This window comes from Barbatula barbatula, assembly GCF_947034865.1.
Source record: "Barbatula barbatula genome assembly, chromosome: 13".
NCBI classification, from domain to species: domain Eukaryota; kingdom Metazoa; phylum Chordata; class Actinopteri; order Cypriniformes; family Nemacheilidae; genus Barbatula; species Barbatula barbatula.
In genome coordinates this window covers 23,783,559-23,809,239 of record NC_136776.1, presented here as the reverse complement: position 1 = coordinate 23,809,239, position 25,681 = coordinate 23,783,559, and the positions used below count along the sequence as shown (strand labels likewise).

The 25,681-nt window shown below is 37.0% G+C and overlaps 3 protein-coding genes across 10 annotated transcripts; 2 read left to right on the top strand and 1 right to left on the bottom strand.

The window, feature by feature from the left end:
* The first annotated feature begins 906 nt into the window (after window positions 1-906).
* LOC306903049 (uncharacterized protein) lies at window positions 907-7,529 on the top strand. Its single transcript, XM_079471973.1, has 6 exons — window positions 907-995; window positions 1,648-1,971; window positions 2,084-2,380; window positions 4,522-4,635; window positions 4,784-4,857; window positions 6,379-7,529. The coding sequence occupies exons 1-6, from the start codon at window positions 911-913 to the stop codon at window positions 6,427-6,429; spliced, it is 945 nt and encodes a 314-aa protein (XP_079328099.1). The 5' UTR covers window positions 907-910; the 3' UTR covers window positions 6,430-7,529.
* LOC306903052 (uncharacterized protein) lies at window positions 3,918-11,477 on the bottom strand. 6 transcript variants are annotated; one of them, XR_013787502.1, is made up of 10 exons: window positions 11,030-11,351; window positions 9,290-9,619; window positions 8,941-9,003; window positions 8,489-8,602; window positions 8,265-8,385; window positions 8,029-8,091; window positions 7,770-7,919; window positions 5,775-5,884; window positions 4,782-4,832; window positions 3,918-4,603 (listed from the first exon to the last, which is right to left on the bottom strand). XR_013787502.1 is itself a non-coding variant. In XM_079471979.1 (7 exons), exons 1-6 carry the CDS (start codon window positions 11,079-11,081, stop codon window positions 8,070-8,072), a joined length of 702 nt encoding a protein of 233 aa, XP_079328105.1. In that variant the 5' UTR covers window positions 11,082-11,351; the 3' UTR covers window positions 7,048-7,919; window positions 8,029-8,069. The 6 variants fall into 6 exon arrangements, 2 of the variants coding, with proteins under 2 accessions (XP_079328105.1, XP_079328104.1); XR_013787500.1 differs by having other exon boundaries at window positions 7,770-8,091; XR_013787501.1 differs by lacking the exon at window positions 4,782-4,832 and having other exon boundaries at window positions 3,918-4,296; window positions 4,351-4,603; window positions 7,770-8,091.
* Window positions 11,478-15,848: 4,371 nt separating this feature from the next.
* LOC306903050 (SLAM family member 9-like) lies at window positions 15,849-22,430 on the top strand. Of its 3 annotated transcripts, none has more exons than XM_079471975.1 (4): window positions 15,849-16,033; window positions 16,203-16,529; window positions 16,721-17,005; window positions 17,117-18,363. In XM_079471975.1, exons 1-4 carry the CDS (start codon window positions 15,988-15,990, stop codon window positions 17,224-17,226), a joined length of 768 nt encoding a protein of 255 aa, XP_079328101.1. In that variant the 5' UTR covers window positions 15,849-15,987; the 3' UTR covers window positions 17,227-18,363. The 3 variants fall into 3 exon arrangements, with proteins under 3 accessions (XP_079328101.1, XP_079328102.1, XP_079328100.1); XM_079471974.1 differs by lacking the exons at window positions 15,849-16,033; window positions 16,203-16,529; window positions 16,721-17,005; window positions 17,117-18,363 and adding exons at window positions 18,600-18,774; window positions 19,025-19,345; window positions 21,789-22,088; window positions 22,191-22,430; XM_079471976.1 differs by lacking the exons at window positions 15,849-16,033; window positions 16,721-17,005; window positions 17,117-18,363 and adding exons at window positions 21,789-22,088; window positions 22,191-22,412 and having other exon boundaries at window positions 16,304-16,529.
* The last annotated feature ends 3,251 nt before the right edge of the window (window positions 22,431-25,681 follow it).

Genomic DNA, 25,681 nt, shown 5'->3' with positions numbered 1-25,681 from the left:
TCATGTAAAATGAGTAAATAAACCTCATTGTGGTCCAAGTCACATTTGAACAGAAGAAACATCCGTGTGGTTTTTATCATGTAGGATAAAGGAGACACAGATGAGTGAGTCAAAGTGAAACTGCTGTGGTCTCCTCATCACACGTGTGGTCTCATCTGTTCACTGGACACGTTTGTTCCTAAGAGCGCATCTGTATTATGTCCGTGTGGTTTGTTTGCGTTTGCAGTTTTCTGGTGAAAAGTTTCCACTCATCATCCCTCCAGATGCACTTATATACATATAATATAAGATATATACTCAAAACTCATCAACATCAGTTTCAAACAGACACTGAAGTGTCAAAGGTCAAACTAAACTATCATCCATACGGCTTACACTACATTCAGATAAATTCAAACCTTAAATTCATCAGGTGTTAGTCAACATTACATCATATGTGTTTGTCTTAAGATTTATAAGATGTGAACATTGAAAACCTTCATGTAGCGATGTGATGACATCATTCTGCGCTTCACTTCAACAGGAGAGAAGCACATTTGTCACTTTACTGAAGTGTTTTTTAAACTTTAGTCATGAAATATATCAAACGGTCATCTGGTGAAGCTCACAGAGCCGTCAGAGATGAAGAGATTCAGCTCATCTTCCTCCTCAGATCTGCTCAGATCCTCCACATGTGAAGCTACTTTATCATTTCTCTTGAGCACCTAGATGACGTGCTAAACACATTCATGTTAAATCTCTGATATAATCCCACTAATCTATAAGTGTCAGAACTCATCAAACTATAATAAAGAAAGTTTAAAGTGTGTTAAAGTTTCCCTTCTGTTAGACGCAGAGATCAGAAGCGTGTGCGCGTTCACATGTGTGTATGTGTGTCGGAAGGAAATCGGTTTCTGTCACATTGACACAAATGAAGCGTATTGTTCTTCACACACCTCTGGAGAATATGCTCCGTGTTCTTGCTCTTGTGCAGTTGTGTTTGTGGCATTTGGACGGTAAGTGATATTTTGACATTTGACATTTAGTTTGTGCATCTTGTGAAAATGAGCTATTGTCAGGTAAACCTAGAAACATCATTAAGTCAGATTGCCAATGACAATCTGTCGTTGTTGTTTTTTAGAATAAATATTCTTCAATGGCTGAGCTTTTGCATTGGTTTCTCTGCTTTACAGAAATATATTTTCTTGCGAACACGATCATTTAATATTTATCAACATCCTGTATTTTAGCTGCTTACCAAACCATCTGCGGATGAAAGCAAACTTAAATATTTATAAACAATATTAAATGAATACACATCCTATTGAAGTAGTTATGGAATCATTCAATCTGTCAGCAAAATGATTTGTGAACTGACTATAAAGCTAATGGCACACATTTTGAGGTCATTTGCACATAAAATATGAAGAGATTATAGATACAATCTAATTTGTTTTGCAAGATGACTAAAAAATAGTGTAGTATACTGCAGTATTTACTATATTTGTATTAGCATAGTAGGCCTACTATTTAAGAAAATATACAGTCTAATGTTACTACAATTTACTATAGTAAATGCAATAGTATACTACAGTAAATTTTTGCAGACATTATTCTCATGAAACCCTTACAAACTGGTAAAAAGTGTTTCATGTTTGTGTTGTTGAGGTGTGTTTGGTGATGAAGTGAAGTCAGCGTCAGTGATGGAGGGAGACACTGTCACCTTATATACTGATGTCACTCACATACACACACATGATGTGATCGAGTGGATGTTTGGTGTTCAGAGTCCAGATGAGATTATAGCTGAAATCAACAGAGAAGCCGATATAACATCATTTATCAATGAGAGATTGAAGAATCATTTACAGATAGATGATCAGACTGGATCTCTCATCATCACAAACATCACAACTGAACACACTGGACTTTATCAAGTTCAGATCATTGGAAATACTGTTCAAAACAAACACTTCAATCTGACCGTCTATGGTGAGCTGAGAAATATTATAATCATTCTTTCATATATCGCTATAGTATTATCAGTCAAATATATTTATTACATTTGTTTACAAATTAATTTATTCTCAAATGTGTTCATCAGCTCGTCTGTCTGTTCCTGTGATCTCCAGAGTCTCTTCTCAATGTTCTTCATCATCTTCATCATCATCATGTTGTGTGTTGTGTTCAGTGTTGAATGTGTCACATGATGTGAGCGTCTCCTGGTACAAAGGAAAGAGTTTATTGTCCAGCATCAGTGTGTCTGATCTCAACATCAGACTCTCTCTTCCTCTGGAGGTGGAATATCAGGATACAAACACATACAGATGTGTGCTGAGACATCCCAACACAAACCTCACACAACATCTGGACATCAATCACGTCTGTCACACGTCTGCAGGTGAGTCACATGTGATTATTAGTGTTTTTTACTCAATTGAACGTTCGGATTTAAAAGAAGTATAGGTTGATGTTTACTAGATGGCATTTTTGTGTGTGTTTTATGCAATTCACTGCATTATTTGTATTTGTACATTGTATTTAAATCCCAATTAAATGCTAATAAGCCAAATAATGAATATAGTTCTGTAATATTGGGCTTTTAATCCAGCACAATATATTTAGTCGTTTAGCAGACGCTTTTAACCAAAACAATTTACAAATGAGATAAAAAGTGCCATTTTGAGGGCAAAGTGATGTAAAAATGGTCTCAGTAACGGTGTGACGAAACTGGGTTCTCAAGACGAGATGAATAGAAGTTTTTAAAGAAATAATCAATTTAGGAAAAATATAGATTTTAATCACCTTAAAATACAAAACAAAAAATGTAGTGATTATAAAATCACCATGTACTTGAAATAAATTAAACAATGATGTATATTATAAATAATAATAAACAATATGTAAAAGCTAATAAATGTTTGGTCACAAACTCAACAGACAGGCAGTAACTGCACAAAAGTGACGCTTTGTTTTCTTTAAGGTTCAGCTTTTAGTAAAGAGCTCTGGTTGTTTTCTTCGTGTGCTTTTATATAGTACTCGACTGCTCATGTTATGAGAGGTGAGGATCATATTCACTGTCAATGTGAAACCCCACAGCCTTCAGAGAAACACTTCAAATACATCAACACAACATGTTTTATGCTTTAAGTGAGAGACAGATGATCTGTTTTTGAAGAAGTTGTTTTTACAACTTAAATACATTTGCCTGTGAATGTGTTTAAAATAATGTGATGTGAATTTGCAATTGCTGAACCTGTGGTCAGGGATGGATTACTGACCGGCCCTTGACTACCATGAGGCTTCAAGGTTGCTCATCCAGTTTGGAATAGAAAACCCAACAACAATGAAAGCAAATCTGTTGATCTGTTTAATATATGGATCTCATTGCTTCTGTGGATACACTGTAAAAATGAAATGATCACCAAATCATGGAAATGCATGACTTTATGTTACTTTAACTTATTAAATTACAATTAACTTATTAATTAAATCGCAGCACATTTAAATAGCATTTTCTGAATCATTCGTCTGATGAATTGATGTTTACAGATGTGTCACCGAGGCATTTTATGGAGAGAAATCATTGTTCATGTACAGTATGTGATGCATTAAATACGTGTTTATTTGACAGTTAATTAAAGACTTGCTAAAGATAAAAGAGGATTATTAAGAGCTTTCGGACGCAGACTTTGAAATTGAGCGGTCAGCAGACTGACGGCTGGAGGGGAGGAGTTAACGGATGCTCCGCCCAAGCGGTCCAACGTACATCATTTGAGATGGATGGTCATTTCAGGACAGAAGTGCATTTTCAGCTTTTAACTGAAGATTATAAGAGCTCATGATTTTTAAATAGAAAATGACCCACATTGATTAAGCATCCTACTATAAATGAAGCAATATTTCATGAAAAAAAAGGGCTTTGTCATTTTTTATTTCACTGTGACTTTATTAGGTTTGTATTAGTAGTATTTTACATAACTATTGGTATTATTAAACATGTATATAGTCCAGAAGTACAGCAACACATGATGTGCAGGGCGACGAGAGAAGTGTGTGGAAAAGAATACAGTGTTATTCATATGGTGAGTAATGTAAGAGAGTTAGTCTGTGTTCAGATGAGGGTGTCCTCTTGTGGCAGAAGCGGGTGAATGTCTTTAACTGTTAAAGGGACACTTCACCCAAACATGACAAATCTGTCATCATTAACTCACCTTCCAGTTGTTCCAAATGTGTATAAATGTCTTTGTTCTGATGATCACAGAGAAATATATTTGTTAGAATGCTTATAACCAGACAGATTTTGCCCCCCATTCACTTCCATAGTAAACAGTTCTGGGCACTTTTGACTACCATTGTATTTGTTCCTACTATGGGAGTCAATGGGGGCAAAATCTGTCATGTTATAGGCATTCTTTCTCTGTGATGGAATGATGTTTATGAATGAAATGAAATAGTAAAGTTTCAACAGTAATGTATTCTGCAGTAACAACACTTCTTAAGTTGACAGTTATTTATATGAATGTATATTTGACGTTACAGCTTCAGGTTGGATAGTGTCAGTATCAGTATCTTGTGCTGCTGGATCTGTGATGATTATAGCTGCACTTGTGATCTACTGCATCTGCAGAAAACACAGAAAAACACAACAACACGGTAAATGAAAAGAAAGAGAATCAGACGGCAATAAAAGATCTCATTCATATCTCAGGCCCATGAACAACGATCACATCTGTTGTAGATACTGTGTATATATGTTACTATGAGTAAAGAAACTGTTATATATATTTAAACATGTTTACAGAAGCGGTTCAGACCGGTGAAGAGGAGATCACTTATGCAGATCCAACCTTCTGTAAAAGAGGAACACATCCACCGGTGAGATCATATATGAATTGTGTGCTTCACATTTACATGCATGTGTGTGTAATGATCCGTAATAATGTCATAGAGGTTTTGTTTCTCTGTTCCAAATGCAAGTGTCAGTAAACAGATGAGTATTTAAGTGCATACAGACGGTTTCATCTTAACACGTTACAGCGCATGCACACTTTTGTGACCCCACTGCCTGTACACATTCACCAACAATAGAGCGCCTGTACATTATTACAACAACTAAAGAAACCGAGGAGAAGCGTTTCTTATCTCTCTGATATTCTGACCTTAGACACTGATGACATCTCAACCGCTAGATGTCAGTGTACCGTACACTTTCTTTAAATGTTACCGAACTGCAGGACACATTCAAATATTTGGTTATTTAATAAACATACAACAGAATTCAACAAATAATTTATTTAATATTTTACAGTTAAATAATAATTAATTAATATGAACATAAATGAATTAAAATATAAACAGTTATATTATTAGACACTAGCCAAGCACAAACCAGAAGTCAACTAGGGGTCAGGCGTGTGCGCACATCCTATGAGATGATCTATAACAACATTATATGTCATGAAACATAACAACAGAACCCAAGGGCAGACAGCTCTCAATAAAATTAGATTTTATTTAACATGGGACAAATCATAACTCAAAAACAAGACCAATATACTTGAACAAAACTTGATGAGAAGACAGGATCCATCACAGGAGAGCAAACACAAGGGCATTCAATGGGGTGGAGAAGAGGGAGACAGGTGTGGGGCGAGAAATAATGATGCTAATGAATAAGGAAACAGGGGGCGGGGCTAAGACAAGACACGGTGCTGTCATGATCCCGTCAGCCTGAACTAGAAGAACAACTAGAAAGATGACAGGAACATGACCAATCCTACCATATCTCTTACCTTCCTATTGTGGGTGAAAGAATCTGGAGATTCTGAGTATATGTAGGATGGAGCTGTTCTCACGAGCATCGCCTTCATTTGATGTTTTGGGTAAAATTCCACACAAGCAGCTGAAAGAGCCAAAGCATGATGAACATAAAACAATAGAAGAGAAGTCACTGGGCATGTACAGCAGTCATAGAATTCATAAACCGTATAGATTGAATGCACCATGTATGTGCCATCAAATGTAGATTTATTAAATGAAACAACTTATATTTGATCATCTTCATTGAATTTGCAGAAATGTTCTGTTGTCATTTTATCGAGCCGCTTGTTGAGAAGACATTATTATATTGTTAAGATCCCATCAAATCTGTCCTCTCATTGGCTGCTTGTCCACATGACTAAACATTCAGGCAAACACCTACAGATCTAAAGTTTCTAAAGTCAAAAGATGCATTTCATTGAAGCGTCTCTTAACTTTAGTTGTATGTAGTTTGTCATGAGTGGTCCTGACTGTAAGTTAAACTCTTTTCTACACAGCAGTCATGTGTTAGATGACGTCATCTCAATATCATTTCATTATTAACTTCTGTATCTTGTGTGTGTTTGTATTTGTCAGCGGGCTCCGGTGGAAGATGATGTGGTGTATGCTGGAGTCATGAGAAGATGATTGGGACATCCTCAGACTGAGACTAAACTGGAACTACGACTGCTTTTAAATATGCTTTTACTTGTTATGTGAAATGTTGAGTGTGCATGTATGGTAACTGTCATTTTATTTATACAGAACAATTAAAAGAATGTACTGTATGTTGACCAAAATAATCTTTACAATGAGATTTATAAAACAGAAGTCACTGACTAAAGCCATATGATGAAGCTCTCGGTAACGGCTCTATAGTAACTAGACAGGCTATTCTTCAAAAACAAAGCCCACAATGCATTGTATACTGTGCTGGGCTTTAATGGACTAGTTTGATGCACTTATGTATTTTGTTGCCTATGTTGTTATAATTTCTTCCAATGTTTCCTCATCTGTAAGCCGCTTTGGATAAAAGCTTCTGCTAAATGACTAAATGTAAATGCATTGCGTACAACACTAAAATCTCATTATGCATAAATGCTGCAGATTACTGTTGAAAATGCCTTTTAAACTAACAGCCGTTGCTTATCATGGCATTTATATACAGTAAAATAAAACAGACAGCAATGACATTAGTTTGAAACATGGCTATAATATGGTTTTAATTGCAAAAGAGTCTTAAACTAACTATAGTTTGAAACTCTGTTTCAAATTTGTAATTCTCATTTTATTACATTAAAAAATATAAACATTTATTTTACAATTTCATTACATTTGTTTACATGGTGCCACTGTTTTTTCTAAATAAAAAAAATTGTATTTGTTTTTCTATAAGAAAATGTTTTATGATCATAGTCTATGACACATTTAAAAAAACAAAAAACACACATTCAGGTTCACAACGGACAAAAATGTGCAAAAAGTCTCATGAATGTTTTTTCATGGCTCAGTGGTTAGAACATGCACAACGCCAAGGTCATCATGGGTTTGATCACAAACACATGTGTAGCATAATGCTAATGCTATGTAAGTCGTTGTAAGTCGCTTTGGATATGTGCTAAATGCATAAATATAATATAAAGTGTACTAAGGTGCTCCTGATATGATTATGAGATTATGAGTTTAAAGCCCCTTTGTGTATATTGTATTGCTTTGTGGCCCCCCAATAAAACACTTTCATCAAATTTAAACTAAACCAAAACCATATTCAGTTATATAATGCTGGAACTTCAATTATTTTGGTTGGTGGTCTTATTTTCTGAAGTTTGATTGGGTAAAATCTAGGATACATTTCTATAGTTCTTAAAAAGCCATAAAATCCATCTTGCGGCCCCCAGTTTGAGAACAAGCGGCTCTAGATCCCTGCGCTGTGCTCATGAACAGTGTCTTGTGGTACCATCCCAAAAATGGCACAAAATCACTTTCACCTTTGATGGAACGGTTCCACGGTGGTGGTGAGATGATCTGTAAGAACCGGCTCTCGAAGCTGCATCTCTTGGGTCAACACCTGACACAATGACTCCTCTTCTGCTTGATGCAGTGTTGCCCTTGTTGTTGCACTGATGGCTTCTATTGTCCTGCATCATATTGTAAGTCTCTTTGGATAAAAGTATCTTCTACATGACTAAAGGGAAACACTACTAGCAGTTGGGATAGATAGAGCGGTTGATTTTGAGGGGCTCTCACCATTAGACCACGACTGGCCCACATACCTCTGTGCAACACCTTTACACTGATTCTGCTCCAATCCTGTGAAGGAATGAGAACCAGAGAGAGAGATTAGATGTCTATGATTTTCATAAATGTGGTTTCAGCAATATTAAGAAGATATGTGTGTTAGTATGAGGACACACACAAACACACACACACACACACACACACACTCATCCAATGACATGTACATCTTTTATTTGACTGTTTACCGGTGTAGTTTTTCTTTCAGACACCTTGAGGTTTCTTGGTCTTCAGATGTGCTGCTGGAATTGTTGCTAAGTTTCTCATCAGTGAGATGATTTTCACTTTCTGATGATTTCCTTAGACATGCTGAACATGAAGTGATGTGTTATTATTATGATGTTTTCTTAGCAGAGGTTTCACAACTGTGAAAGGGGTTTTTCTTTGCTATATACTGTAAGTTGAAACTGACCCATTCTTTTCTTCATGTAGACGATGAAGATGATGAAGAAGATGATGATGATGATCACAGACAACACAGAGACAACTACAGCTATAATCACAAAGACCTTCTGCTCAGGAGACTCTACAAGGATAAAGAGAATAAACACGTTCATTTAAATAAATGTTCAGTCAATTCTTTATACCTGCAACGTGTTGTATAAAAGTATTATAAACATAAATATGATTTGACGGTAATGATACGTGGTGTAATAATGCACACAACTGAATACTGTGAGTCTCACAGGGTACGGTTTAATAATACACATAAATTCAATATAAATATGCCGTTTTAATAACGGATGAGATTATAATCATAAATAATTAAAGCAATGTGAGTGTTCGTCTCAGACTGCATATTCTGACTAATGCTGGTTTCACACCAAAGGACAAGACTGATGCTCATAGTCACACGTGACTCACCTGAACTGTCTAGATCTTGAGGGTTCTTTGTGACGGGATTCAGGGCAAGAAAAGGAACATGACCTGGAAAATGACATGAGGATTGAGGTTCAAAAAAAGAAAAGAAAAATGTTTTCTGTTTCATTTAATTCCATTTTAGTTTTTCTGAGCAAAAAATAGACATGTTTCCAATCTCCAAAAATGTCATTTAATGTTCTTTCTATGGACATGAAATCACTTTAGTTTATGTCTTTTGTTGGGGATCTTAACGTCTTTGAGCCTTATACATGTCATTTGTTGACTCTATGAGACCGTTGTGTTTCTATCATATCACACACAGAAGAAAGTTTATTAAATCTGAGATACTGACCACTGACAGTAACATTGAATCTCTTGTTTGAGACTTTATTGTTGCTGCTGATCCTCAGTGTATAAAGTCCAGAGTGTTGAGATCTGATGTCTGTGATGGTGAGATCTCCAGTCTTATCATCCAGCTCCAGTCTGCCTTTGAATGTCTCATCTTTAGATACAAAGGTGCTACTGGCCTTCCCGTTGATTCTTGCCACAACTGTGCTTTCAGGCCCATAACTCCACACGATCAGATCATCTTTCTGTTTAATGACATCAGTGTGAAGAGTGACAGAATCTCCCTCAGTCACTGACACTGACTTCACTTCATCTGGATCAACACCAAACACACCTGAACAACACAAACAGTTTCTTCATTACCATATGTAAGCAATAACACACCAGAGGGTTTTCCTGCGGTTCAGATCAGGCGCTAGCAACACAAAGGTCATGGGTTTGATCCCAGGCATCGCACATACTCTGATACAAGTGCAGAATGGAATGAAAGTCGCTTTGGAAAAAAACGTCTGCCAAATGCATTAATGTAAATGTAACGTGAACTTAAAAGCACTACTTGAACCATCACGGGAACACTGTGGCTTGAAAGAAGCAACGGGAAAGAACTTTGGACATAAAGTGCATAAAAGTTGAAAACAAAAATTTAATAGCATATACATAACTATATATTGTGCGAACAGAGATATGTCGATATAAAGAATGTTGTTATGATTGTGCCCTTGAGGTGGCGCTGTGTGTTTTCATTTGAATGTTGAAACTGGACTACACCCAATCCTGCAGAAAAACAACTCAACTGCCAAACAAAGACTCAGACTCAACCAAACCCGACCTGTAGGATCAGGTGATCATGGGTGGAAGCATATTGGTTGCAAATTTTCAATTTGAAATGCAAATACGCAAAAGGGCAATGCAAGTGTGTATTTAAATAAAGGCTACATTAAAAAAAATGAAAAGAAAATATATATAATATAAATAAAATTTGTCAGTTCCTAAAGTAGTTTTAATATGTTTTTTATATGGATATGTTTAGCGCTCTTTGCGTTGCCAAATGTAAATGCATTCCCGGATTCATTATATGTGTTTAAGATAGTCAAGAAAAACTGTAGCAGAATGAAAACTCCTGTGTTTTTGCCTTTATACATTAACATTAAAGGGTTGAGGCATTTATCAATAAATAATCAATGTTTGTAAGTGAGTGCACTATAAAGAACGCTGAAAAATATACCAAGAGAAACTATTTCAGTCAGTCAGAGATTTTATTAGATAACATTCTACTTCAAGAGCAGTCTTCATAGAAACTCATTCAAACAAACATGTATGCACACAGAAAAGACCTTCAATTCAAGAACACAATGATTTCTTTCAGAAACAGAGATGAAGTGAATTAGTGTGAGAAACAGTGAAATGTTTGGAAATCCTTCTGCAGTCCATATTCTTCCTGTCGCAACTCTGTTCTTCACGGCTCTGCGTCACTTCTATCATAGAGCGATCTTATCTCGATATCAATAACAAGATAACAAAGCCACGCCCCTCAACGAGATGAACCCTGTGTTACGTGATGACTGTGCCACGTCTCTTAGAGTACGAGTATAAAACAGCTTCTTATGGACTTTGACTTCTTTCAAACGAGATGTGTAGATCCGCAAAACACACACATACATTTTAAATTAAATGATCTACAAGACGGCTTTAAATAGATTAAAAGTCCATGAAAGAGAAAGCAATGAAGCCATTAAATACTGACCTTTCACAGCGAAGTACGGCAGAAAAGAGAGGAAAATGAAGCACAAGTCCATTGTCGTGTAAAAGTTTAAATTGTTCCGTTTCGTTCAAGGTTGTGCTGTAGATTATGACCTGTGATGTACACTTACATTTACACATTTAACAGATGATTATATCCAAAGCGACTTACATTACATTAAACTAAACATCAATATCATCACGTGGATTCAACCCCCGCGGCTTCATGGGCAACTAACGCGATGTTCTAACCACTGAGCCACGAGAAGAAGATATACAGCAAAACCTTGACTAGATTATATTCGCGCGAAACTGTATACCAGCAGAGAGAAACTAAACTGCCCATCACTTATATAGGTCTTGTCCTCACTGTTGTGGGTGTGTCCTCCTGCAGTCATCACAATCTATAAAGTGCTTTGTTGTTCTTCATGTTGTCGAGTCATCTGTGTTCTGGGCTCGTGTGCATAAAGACACTCAGAGAGTCAAATTCTACTTTTCAGTGTCAAAGTTCGAAGAATGACTGTGACTTCACCTTCGCTTGCTCCTATTGGCTGATTCAGAGGTCAAGGGCATCTGCATCTATAGATGTATAATATGTTCAATGAAGAAATGTAACAGTAAAAAATATAAATTTTGTGTTTAAATCATTTATTCCTTAATTTACAACACTTAAGTCAGAATTTAAGAATCTTAAACCTTAAAGTTGCTTTTAGCTTCTTCACAGAGGTTTCCTACTCTTAAAAAAGTCTTTTGAGACTAAAGTCAAAGTTTATGACTGTTCTTAAGAGCATTCTGGAGAAGTTTTGAACAACTTAAGAGTTATAAAGAGTGATAAAACACTATCAGGGGGAGCGGCTCCGTCTGTTGTCACCGGAGATGATCTTCTGGATTATTCATGTGGTTTTCCCGAAACAAAGTGACGGTACAGATACTGAAACAAAGTTTTACAAAAGATCTTTTAAATTGAATGTATTGAAACAACCTGACAATAGTTTTAAGTAAAACAGCAACTGATGTTGTGGTCAGTTTATGACGTTTCTTACTTCCTCATTCAAGCGTGTTTTGAACTCACTCACGTGTTCCAGTTTTGAATTTGTCCTTTACCTCTGCCCTTTATGACGGTTATGCCTGAGGCACAGGCGTGTATGATCTCAGTTCATAAACATGTTTATCCATAACTGCACACAGTGTTTAGCAGAGGGGTTCTGTAAAGCCATTCTCAGCGCAAACAAGGACATAAATCATCATTAAAGGACATTAAAACACAAAATGGGACACGTTGTACTCATGCAGACTTCACACACATATTAAGAAGGGTGCAATAATGATGACAAACAGACATTAAAACTACATTCAGACAATGTTTAACATGACGCAGCAGTCCTACATTGACTATGAACTGTCTGCGGACACATAATATATATACTGTGTTGCCATAACAAGACTGGTCCGACCGCTGTGTATGTTTTAAACTAGATGACTATTCTTTTATGAGCAGACAAAGATCAGAGGACATATGAGACCTGCAGACGTATGCGGAAACCATGGACTCTTAAAGCTAATCCTGTTCTGAGAAAAACATTGTTTCTGGAACAGAGCAGAAAAACTGGTTTTGTTATGCTTGTTGACTACGTGACATATCATATCATACTAATGAATGTTTGACATGAGCATCTGAAGCATTTTAAGCAGCATATTGTTGGATGATTACAGATAACCGCTGTAAAAATGACACATGTTGAAACTTGCCCATTATTTCTTAACAACAGGTATGTTCACTGAAACGAAAACAAATGGGTGGCGTTGATTGTGTAACTGTGAAATCAATGGAGAAGTGTTGTTCTGTTGCTATATCATGGGATCTCAGTGGTTGTGGACCTGCTGACTGCAGTCAACTATCAACTTTCCAAACTTTGGGGAAATTCATCCTGAACACTTGTTTGCTCCAGAATCCAGAGCTGGAGGACGAATCAGGGTTTACATTTGCTCTCATTTGACATGAGATTTACATCCGCTTTCAAAACACAAACAAATGTGCACCTGACTCACATTCACAATGTATAGGGATTTAAAAGAGTAAATACGTTAAGACTTTAATAATAAAAGATCATTGCCATTGTACACAACTTTATTAACAAACACTTATCAGTGTCTTTATTCATTAACGCACTTCGTGTTTTCTGTATTACAGTTTCCTTTGGCAGGAAGAATTAAACCAAGAGCTCATTTCCTTGTCTGTAAATGCTTCATTGGTGACAGATGTGCCCAAACTCTTCCTTATGAAGGCCAGAAAACTTCTCAAAAATAAAGTCCATATACCAAACTGTTCTACTGAAATTGAGCTTGATTTCCTTTGATTTCACAGCATTTAAAGAAATGAACAGAAATACTGCTCCAGATATAAAACTGCATTCGTTGTGCAAATCACAAAGGTTTTAAGTTCAATTCATCTTGCAATGTACACAGTATAAAGTACAAAGACACAATGGCATGCAGTAAATAGAAACCGAACCACTCCTATTCTAAAGAAATCACGTGACAAGTGAAAATGGAAACAGAAACCGTCCTGTTTAAAGACAAGTACAGGCAAAGAACAATGAAAATAAAAATGAAAAAGACCAGAAGAATCCAAAAATAACTTTGACTTCAAAGTAACTTCTTTAAAATAAAATATCTTTATTAACAAAAAATATTTTAAATTTAAATGCAAACTAAAGTTGTGCGCATTAGAGACTGACGCCAACGAAAGAAAAAGGTTCAAGTTGTTATTTTGGTTTTATTGCACACAAAACGTATTCTCTGTCTTTCCTAACTTTCCCAACCGTCTATGTAGCTCTGGGACGACCTTCATATGTGTTCTGAAGATGATGGAGGACTGCGGGTGTCAAACGACTTGAGTGATGAAATAATGACATCATTTTCATTCTGTGTTGGGGTCTCCCTTTAATACTGAAGGGTTAATGTTGGGCCTAAAATAATGTGTGACATCATGTGACCAAAACTAACTCTCGAGAGAGTATTTTTACCAGCTTAAAGCAAGTCAACATTCATTGATTATTTTATTTGGACCTTATGAGAGCTTGATGAGCACGGAGGAAAAAGGATGTTTGTCTTTCTGCATTACGTGCTAAAAAGAATAAAAACAACAAACGACGGAAGACTATAATATTGGATTTAAGCTTTTACCACCTCAACATATGACGCATCACTCGCTCTAGATTCTGATTGGATGACTTCTTTGCTGCAACCTGCCATGGACATTCAACCCCGCCCACAACCAAGAGTGATGGCCCAAGCCGCGCCCACAAACCCTGAATCAACTCTGTCTAAACAACAAAGCAGCGAAGTGACAGAATCAAATGATAATAAAATATCTATAATATGAACAAATCAATAGACATTCATGTTAAGCGCTAATTACATAATTATGAATATGTAAAAAAAAAGAAATTAATTCAATAATGTGACATATAGAGGTAAATAACAATATGACATATAGATGTAAATAAATTAAAAGTCTTTGCCACAACACATTTATTTACTCGATTTACATTTGTACTTCGTTCACGTGACCTACAAGTGGAATCATTTCACTAAATATTTAAATAAAAAAAACCGCGTGACAGTCAAACTCGTGTACGTGTATCCTTAATACAAACACAGCTGCCATAAAACACTAAAACTGTTTATGAAACTCGTGGTCAGATTTAACATTAATGCATGCATTTAAACGACTGCATTTAAACTGAACTACTGCATTAAACCAAAGAGAATAAGCGCAAACTGTGCTGAATTACGATTGAATAGAAATATCGTGAAAGCGACAAGCATACAGAATGACATAAATGCATTCTTACATCATTAATATCGTCATTATTAACAGTGAGTGATGCTGTAATGTGTGTTGTGTGATTAAATACCTGAAAACTGAGAGAAAGAGGAAAGAATAACAGAGACATGAAGCTCTTGAGACTGCTCTTCTTCTTCTTCTTCTTCTGTGGTGTTTAAACGACGCGCATTGTTGCACTACCGCCATCTTGTGCTTCGGCTATCGACGGCCTATTTACTCGAGTCTGTTTTGACATTAGTTCCGTTGTCATTTTAATACCTGAGAAGATACTTGTGACTCGAACACCTCCATCATTACAGTTAATCCCACATAACATCTTTCTTTAAGAATCACAAATATATCCGAACACGTTATAACTCTGAGTCTGCGTCAGTACGTCACAGAAGTGTGCGCGAGACCTCTAGTGTTCATATGAGGGAACTGCAGGACACACGAGTTCTGTCTCTGTGCGCTTTTATGATGCTGAATCATTATAATATAATTCATTCATTTCCTGCCAGTGTGTTTATTAATAATATAATTCAGTGTCTGTGTTTTTAAATCCCTTCAAATGTTTTTGACATATTAAAGCGAGAGGACAATGACACATTCATATAAAGTGCTTTATGAGTTCACATAATAAAAGTCCTCCTTCTCTTCAGATGTGTGGAGGGGCCGGGGGGGATTATGGAGGATGAGCAGCGCTCACTGAAACATCAACTGACGTCTGTGTTCTGACCACAGAGGAGCATCTCTGAACTTTATGTTTCACTAAACATCACATTTATCTTGACACTATAATAACACGACTAATATTCTACTGTTCTTGTTATAAATCCATATTTGCTCACATGTGTTCTGCTGGCAGACTCTCAGACACACACGTGTATACAGACAATATCAGAGGTTTATTCACATTACTGGTGCTGCTTGAATGATTTGAGGTTTATTGTATAGATTTGTGTGTTTATAAAGGTTTGTGTGTCAGTGGTGTGGTGGTGAGTGAGGAGGAAGGAAACTGTGGATCTCCATCATGAACAGACCCACAGCACAAAGACCTCTAGAGACGCTTCATCTGTTCAATCTTTACTCTCGGTCACGTTCATAATAGTGTGAAGATAAAAACCTTCACAATGTGTCTGATATTTCTTCAGTGTTTGTTCTTCTGGCATTTGGACGGTGAGTTAGGTTTTATTTTTACACATTTAGTTCTTGCTGTAAACTGTAAACTTTTATAAATGCAGATTATTTGATCATTTTAACTTTATTTACATACAAAGTGTTTAGTTGTGTTTAATAAACTCATTTGCATTTTCTATAATGTCAGTAATGTGTTTGTGTTGTTGAGGTGTGTTTGGTGATGAAGTGAAGTCAGTGTCAGTGATGGAGGGAGACACTGTCACCTTATATACTGATGTCACTCACATACACACAGATGATGTGATCGAGTGGATGTTTGGTGTTCAGAGTCCAGATGAGATTATAGCTGAACTGAACAGAGAAGCCAATAAAACATCATTTATCAATGAGAGATTGAAGAATCATTTACAGATAGATGATCAGACTGGATCTCTCATCATCACAAACATCACAACTGAACACACTGGACTTTATCAACTAGAGATCAACAGAAAACCTTCTGTTCTCATCAGACACTTCAATCTGACCGTCTATGGTGAGCTGAGATTAATACATTTTAACCAGCATAATCCTTCAAGTATAAAATATTTTAAATAAATAAATGTTGAAGTGAATGTGTGTCATGACAAACTTGTAATAAACATAAACTGGTTTAGGAAAACTGTTTTCTAAGCAAATATTTCAAATAAAATTGAGTTTGCTGTTTATTACTTTGATTGGTTGCAGTTATTCCAGCTCGTCTGCCTGTTCCTGTCATCAGAGTGTCATCTTCTTCATCTTCATCATGTTCAGTGTTGTGTTCAGTGATGAATGCGTCACATGTGAGTGTCTCCTGGTATAACGGAAGCATTATTCACTCCAGCATCAGTGTGTCTGATGTTAAATCCACCGCATCTTTACATCTGGAGGTGGAATATCATGACAGCAACACATACAGATGTGTCATCAACAATCCCATCACAAACCAAACTCAACATCTACACATCAATGATCTCTGTCACAAGCTTTCAGGTCAGCAGCTCACTCTGTGCTCAAAGTTTTTCCTTTGCTTTGGCTTAATAATAGTCATTGTTTGTCTCTTTGAACATAAACACAAAAGTCTCTTTCATTTCATTTCCTCAGTTTGTGTCGAGTGTTGTGGTTTTACTGAAGCTGTGATCCGATTGGTCGTCTCTGCTGTAGTGGGTGTGGCTACCATCGGTGTTGTCATATATGACATCAGATCCAGATGAGAATCACCATAAAGCTCTGATGGATCAGATATTCAAAATGAGATTGAATTGATAGAGTTTATTCGAGTCAGTCTTAAACTCTTGTCTTTATTAAATCTTCATCTATTGCCTCTATAAAATAATTCAAAAGAAATAAAAGCTTCTTCTGGGAGGTTTGCTGGTCTGATTCAGAGTCCTGGAGCTATGACATGTCACTGTGAGGTTTTTAGTGAAAGTGCTCTACAGTAATATGATGTTCTATAAAGCTGATGTGAAAACCTATAAATAAAAATGTGAAAGCAAATAAACATTTGTTCAATTGTAATAAGCTGTGTGTTTGTGTACATGTAAAGCGGTCTTTATGATATCTATGTATATATGTTGATCAAATAATGCACCAGCAATTCCCACAGTGGTGGTCTTGACCGGTCTTGAAAATAAAATCAGAGACAACAAAGTCTAGACCAAGACAAGACTTGGACCAAAGACAGTCGAGACAAGACCAAGACTATCAAAAAAGGTATTGAGCCCAGTCTTGAGTCCTACAACACTAGATATTAACAAATCTGATCCTGTGTTCTTGTGTCATGACATTCTATCGCTGTGTGATGGAGACATCTAGTGCTCATCTATGGAAACTGTATGAGATTTGATTTGACTTTTATGTACACACACGTGTGTTAGTTGCTGGTGAAGTGTTAGAATTCAACATGGCAGCGGCGTGAAATGAGTTTTTACCACTCCGAAGCAGTTTTCAAAATCTCTAAGACAGCGCTTTTTTAACTTCTTGTTGAGTTCACACACTCTCAAGTGGCCAAGACTGCAAGTGGGTGTGGTTATTTGGACAAAGCCTTTAATCCACTGTAATGATGTGTCTATCTTTATGTTTTTGGAGTGTTTATCATGTTTTTGTGCATATGCGTCAATGCACTCTGCCGTTGTCCTCGAGCAAAGCATAAGACATTCTGTTTAAGATAAAGGGTCCTCACGTATTGTGTGGACCACAGAACCGCTCTTGCTCGAGGGGAAAGGTGGGGAGGGGTGTCACGTTTTATTCATATATAATCTCTGTGTGCAGGAGGAAAGAGCGCCTTTTCTCTGCACCGCATCTCATTGCTTATGATGCAGATCAAATGACAATAAAACACTTTGTAAAGTACCTCATGCCTCTGTGCGTTGCGTTTGTCTCGGCTGACTCACCTAGTTTAAGGAATAATAAAATTGCACAACACCACCATCCCCATTGTCTTGCAGTGCATACACAATTTTTGCTCACCTTACCTCTAGTGCTGAGAAAAGCGCTGGCTGCATAAACATGAACCAGCATCCGTGCCCTGACCACGCATGGAGGTGGAGCAAGATATTGATCGGATGTGGTTTTCAATGGAAACAACACACATGTGCACTGCTGGTGTGGACAAAGACTTTGGCCACATTGCAACGTAGAGAAACATATCTAGCCTACTACTAGTACTGTTTTTAAACATAAAACTTTGAATAAAACAAGAATTTTAGAGAAAATGATATGTGTAAGCATTCTACTGAGTTTATACTCGTGGCATTTGGACGGTAAGTGATTTTTTTGTAAGTGTGAAGGTGTTAAACTTTTCTCAATAGATATAACAGTATAACAGTAGCACAGTAAAGGATTTTCATTGGCTGCTTTATTCTCTGATATAATCACTTCAATCAATTTTATCCGATGTAATGTTTACTGTATCTCAGCTTCTTCAGGTCAGTGTTTCCAGCGTTCACAAAACTTTGTTTTCTGACATTAAGTAATGAGTTGTGTTTTAATCATTCCTGTAATGTTGTTCAGTTGTGTTTGGTGATGTAGTGAAGATTACATTGATGGAGGGACATTCTGTTACTCTACACACGGATGTTACTGAACTAAAGAAAAATGATGTCATCCAGTGGGCATTTGGTGTTCAGAGTCCAGATCAGATTATAGCGGAAATCAACAGAGACGTCAATATGACATCATCTATCAAGAAAAGATTGAAGAAAAATTTACAGGTGGATGATCAGACTGGATCTCTCATCATCACAAACATCACAACTGAACACACTGGACTTTATCAAGTGACCATCATCAGAAATACTCTTCAAAACAAACACTTTAAGGTTTCTGTCTACGGTGAGTTGAGAAACATAAACGGTTTTGTTTGTCCTAATCAGTGTAGTGTTAAAAATAAAATAATAATAACTAGATGTGTCCAATTTTCTGAAGAAACTATGAGTGAACCCTGCTGAACAGGAAGTAAAGCAAACTACAGCAGGACAAGTCAACTGGGGTTGTTGCTAGAAGGACTACAGCTAGGGCCGGAAGTGGTCCAAAACCGGTCAAATCTCCCAAAAGACGTCTTGTACCCTCAGAAGTTAATGCAGGAAGGGTACAGAGAAGGTTCTCAGAGAAGGGATGACTGTGTTGTTTTTATAACTGCATTCATTAGGTATGATTTAAACGACTACATTTACAAAAAAACGCTGTTCATCTCCCTCCTTCTAAGTGCATGGGGCACATGAATGCGATTGGCATCACTGGAAAATATGATAATAGCACTTTGTACAGACCAATTGATTTGCTTTATAAAATGCTGGTTTATGCCAAGGGTCAGGGATTAGCATACTTTTGTGCTGAATGTGTTAGCGTTTTTGACTTTCGTTGATTTGTCTTTCATAAATTCAACCAAATATCTTCTTGAAAAACCAATGTACACATCTTTGATTTACTGGACTGAATTTTTGGGTGAACGAACACATTTAAGGAATATAAAACAAAATTAAAGGACAATATCCTGTTTACTTAAATGTCACGAAAAGGCGCAAATACCGGGTGCAATATTTGTGTTTGTGTTTTAATATATGACCTACACAGCAACAAAAACAGTATAAAAGGAACAAAATGCAATAACAGTATCAAGCTAAGCAAGACTAGACGTGCCTTGATGCCTCTTGCCTTGGAGTTCATCCTCTGAAAGCAACATTTTGTAGCTTTCAGACGCAGCCCACATCCTGCTGTAATCTAAAAGTCAAGTCTGGTAAACTCTGACCCGCAAATTCTTATCACATGACGAAGTGTTATCAATAGTGCACCATGCACTCGACCATGTAGTGTATGGATTTAAGAAGGGTAGTATCGTCCCAAATGAAATATTAAACACAAGTATATCGGTTACCCAGACGAGCGCAAATGAAGTCAATAGAAATCAATTTGTACATTTGAATGTAGTTTTCATCTGCCTGTCTGTCATCATCAGACTAAAGCGTTATCACTCTGCAGGAGAGATTTGCTCGAGCAGCGTCTGATAGCTTCTCTTTCCTTCCACTGCTTAAGTGAAACTGCGACCGGAGAGTGTGAAGTGTCCACCATTCCACACTTCATATTTTCGGTTGAAAAAGTGCATCATCAGGGTACTTAAAGCGCACTTCTTTTGATTAAGTGCTTAGTAGAGACGCCTAGTCTCACCAATTTGGTGAACTAGGCTGTCACTAGAAGACAGCATGACCATTTCAGAGGATGACATGCTTTTAATAGTAACCCTCAGTTCGATTTTGTACAATGCAGCTTTAAAATAATTAAATCACCAATAGCAATGCAAATATAAAAGGTGATTTTCATGGTTGCTATAGTCCTGTGGTGAAAAAATGTCATATTAAAAGTCCAGTGTGACCATATAGGCACAAAGGTTTTGTCCAGAAAAAGTAGAGAAAAATAGTGTCATGATTTGGTAGGAAGAACCCAAGTGCAGGCAGCAGTGAAGGGGTTAAACAAGGCTTTAATATAGAAAACAAACAGAAAACAAACACCCATGACGGGGTAACAAAACAAGAACAGGGGACACTATAACATAAAAACGATATACTAAAAATAACTCACCACACTCGACAAGGACTAAAACACCAAGACTAAACAGAACACTCACATAGACTAGACTATCCTTTAACATGGAGGGAACCAGGACGAGGGAACCAGGACGAGGGAACCAGGACGAGGGAACCAGGACGAGGGAACCAGGACGAGGGAACCAGGACGAGGGAACCAGGACGAGGGAACCAGGACGAGGGAACCAGGACGAGGGAACCAGGACGAGGGAACCAGGACGAGGGAACCAGGACGAGGGAACCAGGACGAGGGAACCAGGACGAGGGAACCAGGACGAGGGAACCAGGACGAGGGAACCAGGACGAAGAACATGGATACAAGTACAACGAACGAGCACAAGACAATAGACAAGAGGGCATTAAATAGAGAAACTAATAAAGGAGATCACGATGGGCAGGTGTGGGTAATGAGACACAGGAGGAAAGCAATACTAGGAACGAGAGTCCTGATTGACAATAACATGCTTCTCTCCACATAAAACACGTGGGTCTGTCATGATTCTGCCCCAGACCAGAAAATCAAGACAAGAGAAGGCAGAATCATGACAAATAGTGATAGTAGTGTCCTTCCAAACACCGCCAATAATAATCATAATGAATATAAAGAGACAGCCAAAGGTGTGACATTGTCCTCTGAGCTCGAAAAATATAATTTAATTTGTTATTAATTTACTTTGATTGTTCCCTTTTTCCAGCTCGTCTTCCTGTTCCTGTGATCTCCAGAAACTCTTCTCAATGTTCTTCATCATCTTCATCATCATCATCATGTTGTGTGTTGTGTTCAGTGCTGAATGTGTCACATGATGTGAGTCTCTCCTGGTACAAAGGAAAGAGTTTATTGTCCAGCATCAGTGTGTCTGATCTCAACATCAGACTCTCTCTTCCTCTGGAGGTGGAATATCAGGACAACAACACATACAGATGTGTGCTGAACAATCCCATCACAAACCTCACACAACATCTGGACATCACTCATGTCTGTCACAAGTGTTCAGGTGATTTCATTATGTATTTTCACTGTTTCCTTTTGTTTTACTAGATTGTAAAATGGTTCTTGGAATATGAACACAAACATCTCTTTCAATTCTGTCCTTCAGTTTGTGTGTGCTGTTTGGGTCGTACTGAAGCTGTGATCCGATTGGTTGTTTCTGCTGTAGTGGGTGTGGCTACTGTTGCTGTTCTTGTTTATGACGTCAGATCCAGATGAGAATCAACATCAACCTCCGAGGAATAATCTTGTGCTTTCTTCAAGAATATTTTTGAGTTAGTTTTAAACTATGCTCTTTGTTAAAACTTGATGTAGTCTTTATTAAATAATCAAAAAGTTATGCAAGGACAGAATTTGCACATTTTCTTTTATTCATATATGAATTGCAAACACAAATAGGCATCTGCAACCTCTCAAACCTGTCACCCACCTTGACTTTTGCTACTACTGTCGCGATAAACACAACTTGTGCACTTGAAAGAATAATTCATTTACTACATCATTATACCAACACAGAACAGAAAGACAAGATTTAACAAACACAATACAGTTTACTACACATTTATTAATGATACAAATTTAAGTACACAGTTATTAGACACAGATTTATATTATTGTCCTTCGTGATAGTTTAAATAATGAGATTTAGACTCATAAAATGAAACGATGAGTATTTATCTAATCTTAACACTGAAGATAGCAACAAGATTAGCTGATGGACACAGATCATGTCGACAGGCTTTAACCCCATTTAAAGTTTAAATCATCAGCTTGCTAGTATTATGACAGTCATTGTTGCGGTTGCCAAAACCCCATTACAGTTTCATTAAACAAATGGTCATAAATAAACAATTCCAACAATTACTAGCTCATATTTCAGCTAACGTTAGCTATCATAATCTAATGGATGTTGTACTGAATTTAGGGCTAACGCTAGCAATGCTCACTTCGGGTTCATTAAGTTAGCAAGGCAAATCAAGCTCGACATCCATTTTGTTTTGATCCTTAATAAAATCAATCTAAGGTTAAAGAGACAAAACTTCATGCACATGATGAAAGTACTCATAATTGTTGTCCATTCTGTCCATGCAACTTGCTTTTCAATGGCCCAGTATAGTTCAGTGTGACTCAACTCGCCAACCTCGGATCTTGAGCCCAAAACTGCCCACATTGAGCTGCAACGTTTCCCACAAAACGGCATTCTGGTGTAAATATTACCTCAGAGACAGTTGAAGCCAGATTCACAGCGTAAGGCCACGTGTCTCCACACATTTATGCATTTGGCAGACGCAAAGCGACTTACATTGCATTATCCTATACATTATACATAGGTATCTGCAATCCCCTGAGATCAAACCCGCAACCTTGCGTTGTTAACACAATCCTCTTATCACTGAGATACAGGAAAGGATTGTTACACATAACACAACAAGTACAAAAGACATGGTACTGTCACGACTCTGTCACAACACTAGTACTGTCCACAGAACTAGAAAACTCATGACAAGGACAGAATCATGACTCCTCTTCATCAGAGGTGCTTCTGGAGAATATACTGCTCTCTTCATCTTTCTGAGCTCCTTTACATTGTGATGTTTTTATGAGACCTGAAAAATAAAAAAACATTATATTAACAGCAATGTCACAATTGTGCAGGAAAGTTTTTGTTTACTGTAAGATGAGCTAAGACTTGCTTTCATGATGCTTTCTTTTGTATATGTAGACACTGATGATGATGATGATCCCAAGAACAACTGATATTATAATGGCCCACACGGGAGGAGAATCTACAAGAGTAAAGAGAGATCAGGTAAAACTTGAATAACATCTGATCCAGGAATTTATAACTGCACTTAAGAATATCATGTCAATAATAAGGTTTCTTCAGAGTTTTTATGATTTCTCGTAACATTACAATGTAACAAACACAAATGTGTTAAAAACAACACTGACACGAACTATATAGACATGACACACATTCAAAGACCTCACGTCCAGTCTCCAGAATGTATTATAACACAGAGCCGTCATTTGAAACATAACATACATGTGACAAACCTGCAGACGTGTGACAGACATGAGTGATGTTGAGATGTTGTGTGAGGTTTGTGATGGGATTGTTCAGCACACATCTGTATGTGTTTGTATCCTGATATTCCACCTCCAGAGGAAGAGAGAGTCTGATGTTGAGATCAGACACACTGATGCTGGACAATAAACTCTTTCCTTTGTACCAGGAGAGACTCACATCATGTGACACATTCAGCACTGAACACAACACACAACATGATGATGATGATGAAGAACATTGAGAAGAGTCTCTGGAGATCACAGGAACAGTCAGACGAGCTGAAAAAGAGAAAACAATATTGTTCATATACATTTATATTTGTTCATATTTATACAATTGAAAACTCGAACAAATTAATCGAATGCTCACAATTAACAGTAACACAGAATTTCTTGTATGAGATCTTATTCTTTCTGATCATTAGTGTATAAAGTCCAGAGTGTTGAGATGTGACGTCTGTGATGGTGAGATCTCCAGTCTGATTGTTCATCTTCAGTCTGTCTTTGAATCTCATATCATTAGTCACCTTGATGCTTTTGTCTATTCTAATGATTTTCGCGAGAACAATGTTTTTGGGTCCAAAGCTCCACAGTGGGCGAATCACATCATGTGTGTGTATGTGAGTGAGATCAGTGTGTAGAGTAACAGAATGTCCCTCCATCACTGACACTGACTTCACTTCATCACCAAACACACCTGAACAACACAGAGACAGAGATAGTTTATGTCTACAAAAAACAACATAGTAATAATAACCAATTATAAACAACACTATTGTCTGTAAATATTTGCAGAGTTTGGCTCAAAAATCATTTTTTTAGTATTGCATCATGTTTTTATTGTGTTAGTTAGCTGTGTTTATTAGTTATTATGGTTCAAAACAAACCAACTGCAGTTTGATTGATATTACTTTAGTTATCTAATTTTGGAACCAAACTCTTAATTTTTTTGTATGTGTCTAGTAGCCTTAAAATTGTCATACGATTGTAATTCACTATACTATATTTCAGCTACTATTAGTTGAATTTGAATTAAATAGCTTTTATTGTCTAAAAAGAGATGAAGTCATTTAAAATTGAATACAGTAGGTCTAACCCTAACCCTAACCCAATGTTGTATCAAATGTTCCCACTAGATAGAGCTGGAAAACATTTAAATGTATTATTATATTACACAAATCGCTTTACACAATGATTCTGGTGTAAAAGTATAAAATAACCAACATTGGTTCCATGTTTCTTACACAACATGATTGTAATTGATCCAAGCAAAGACACAGCTACTTACTACTGTGAGATTTATTGTGACTTTTGGGGTTACGAGTTGAGCTTGTGTGGTGTGCATGCGCGGCGTAGTTCATGTTAATGTCGCCTCAAGGAGATACCTTGGCTAACAAAGTAAATAAAAGTTATATTGCCGGTCGTGACTGCCTGCATTTTCTATGCTGGAACCCTTCCGAGGATAGTGAACTTCTTCTTATCGTGCTCTTACATGAATTGGGGGGAGCGTGTTTGGAACAAGTGCTGTGG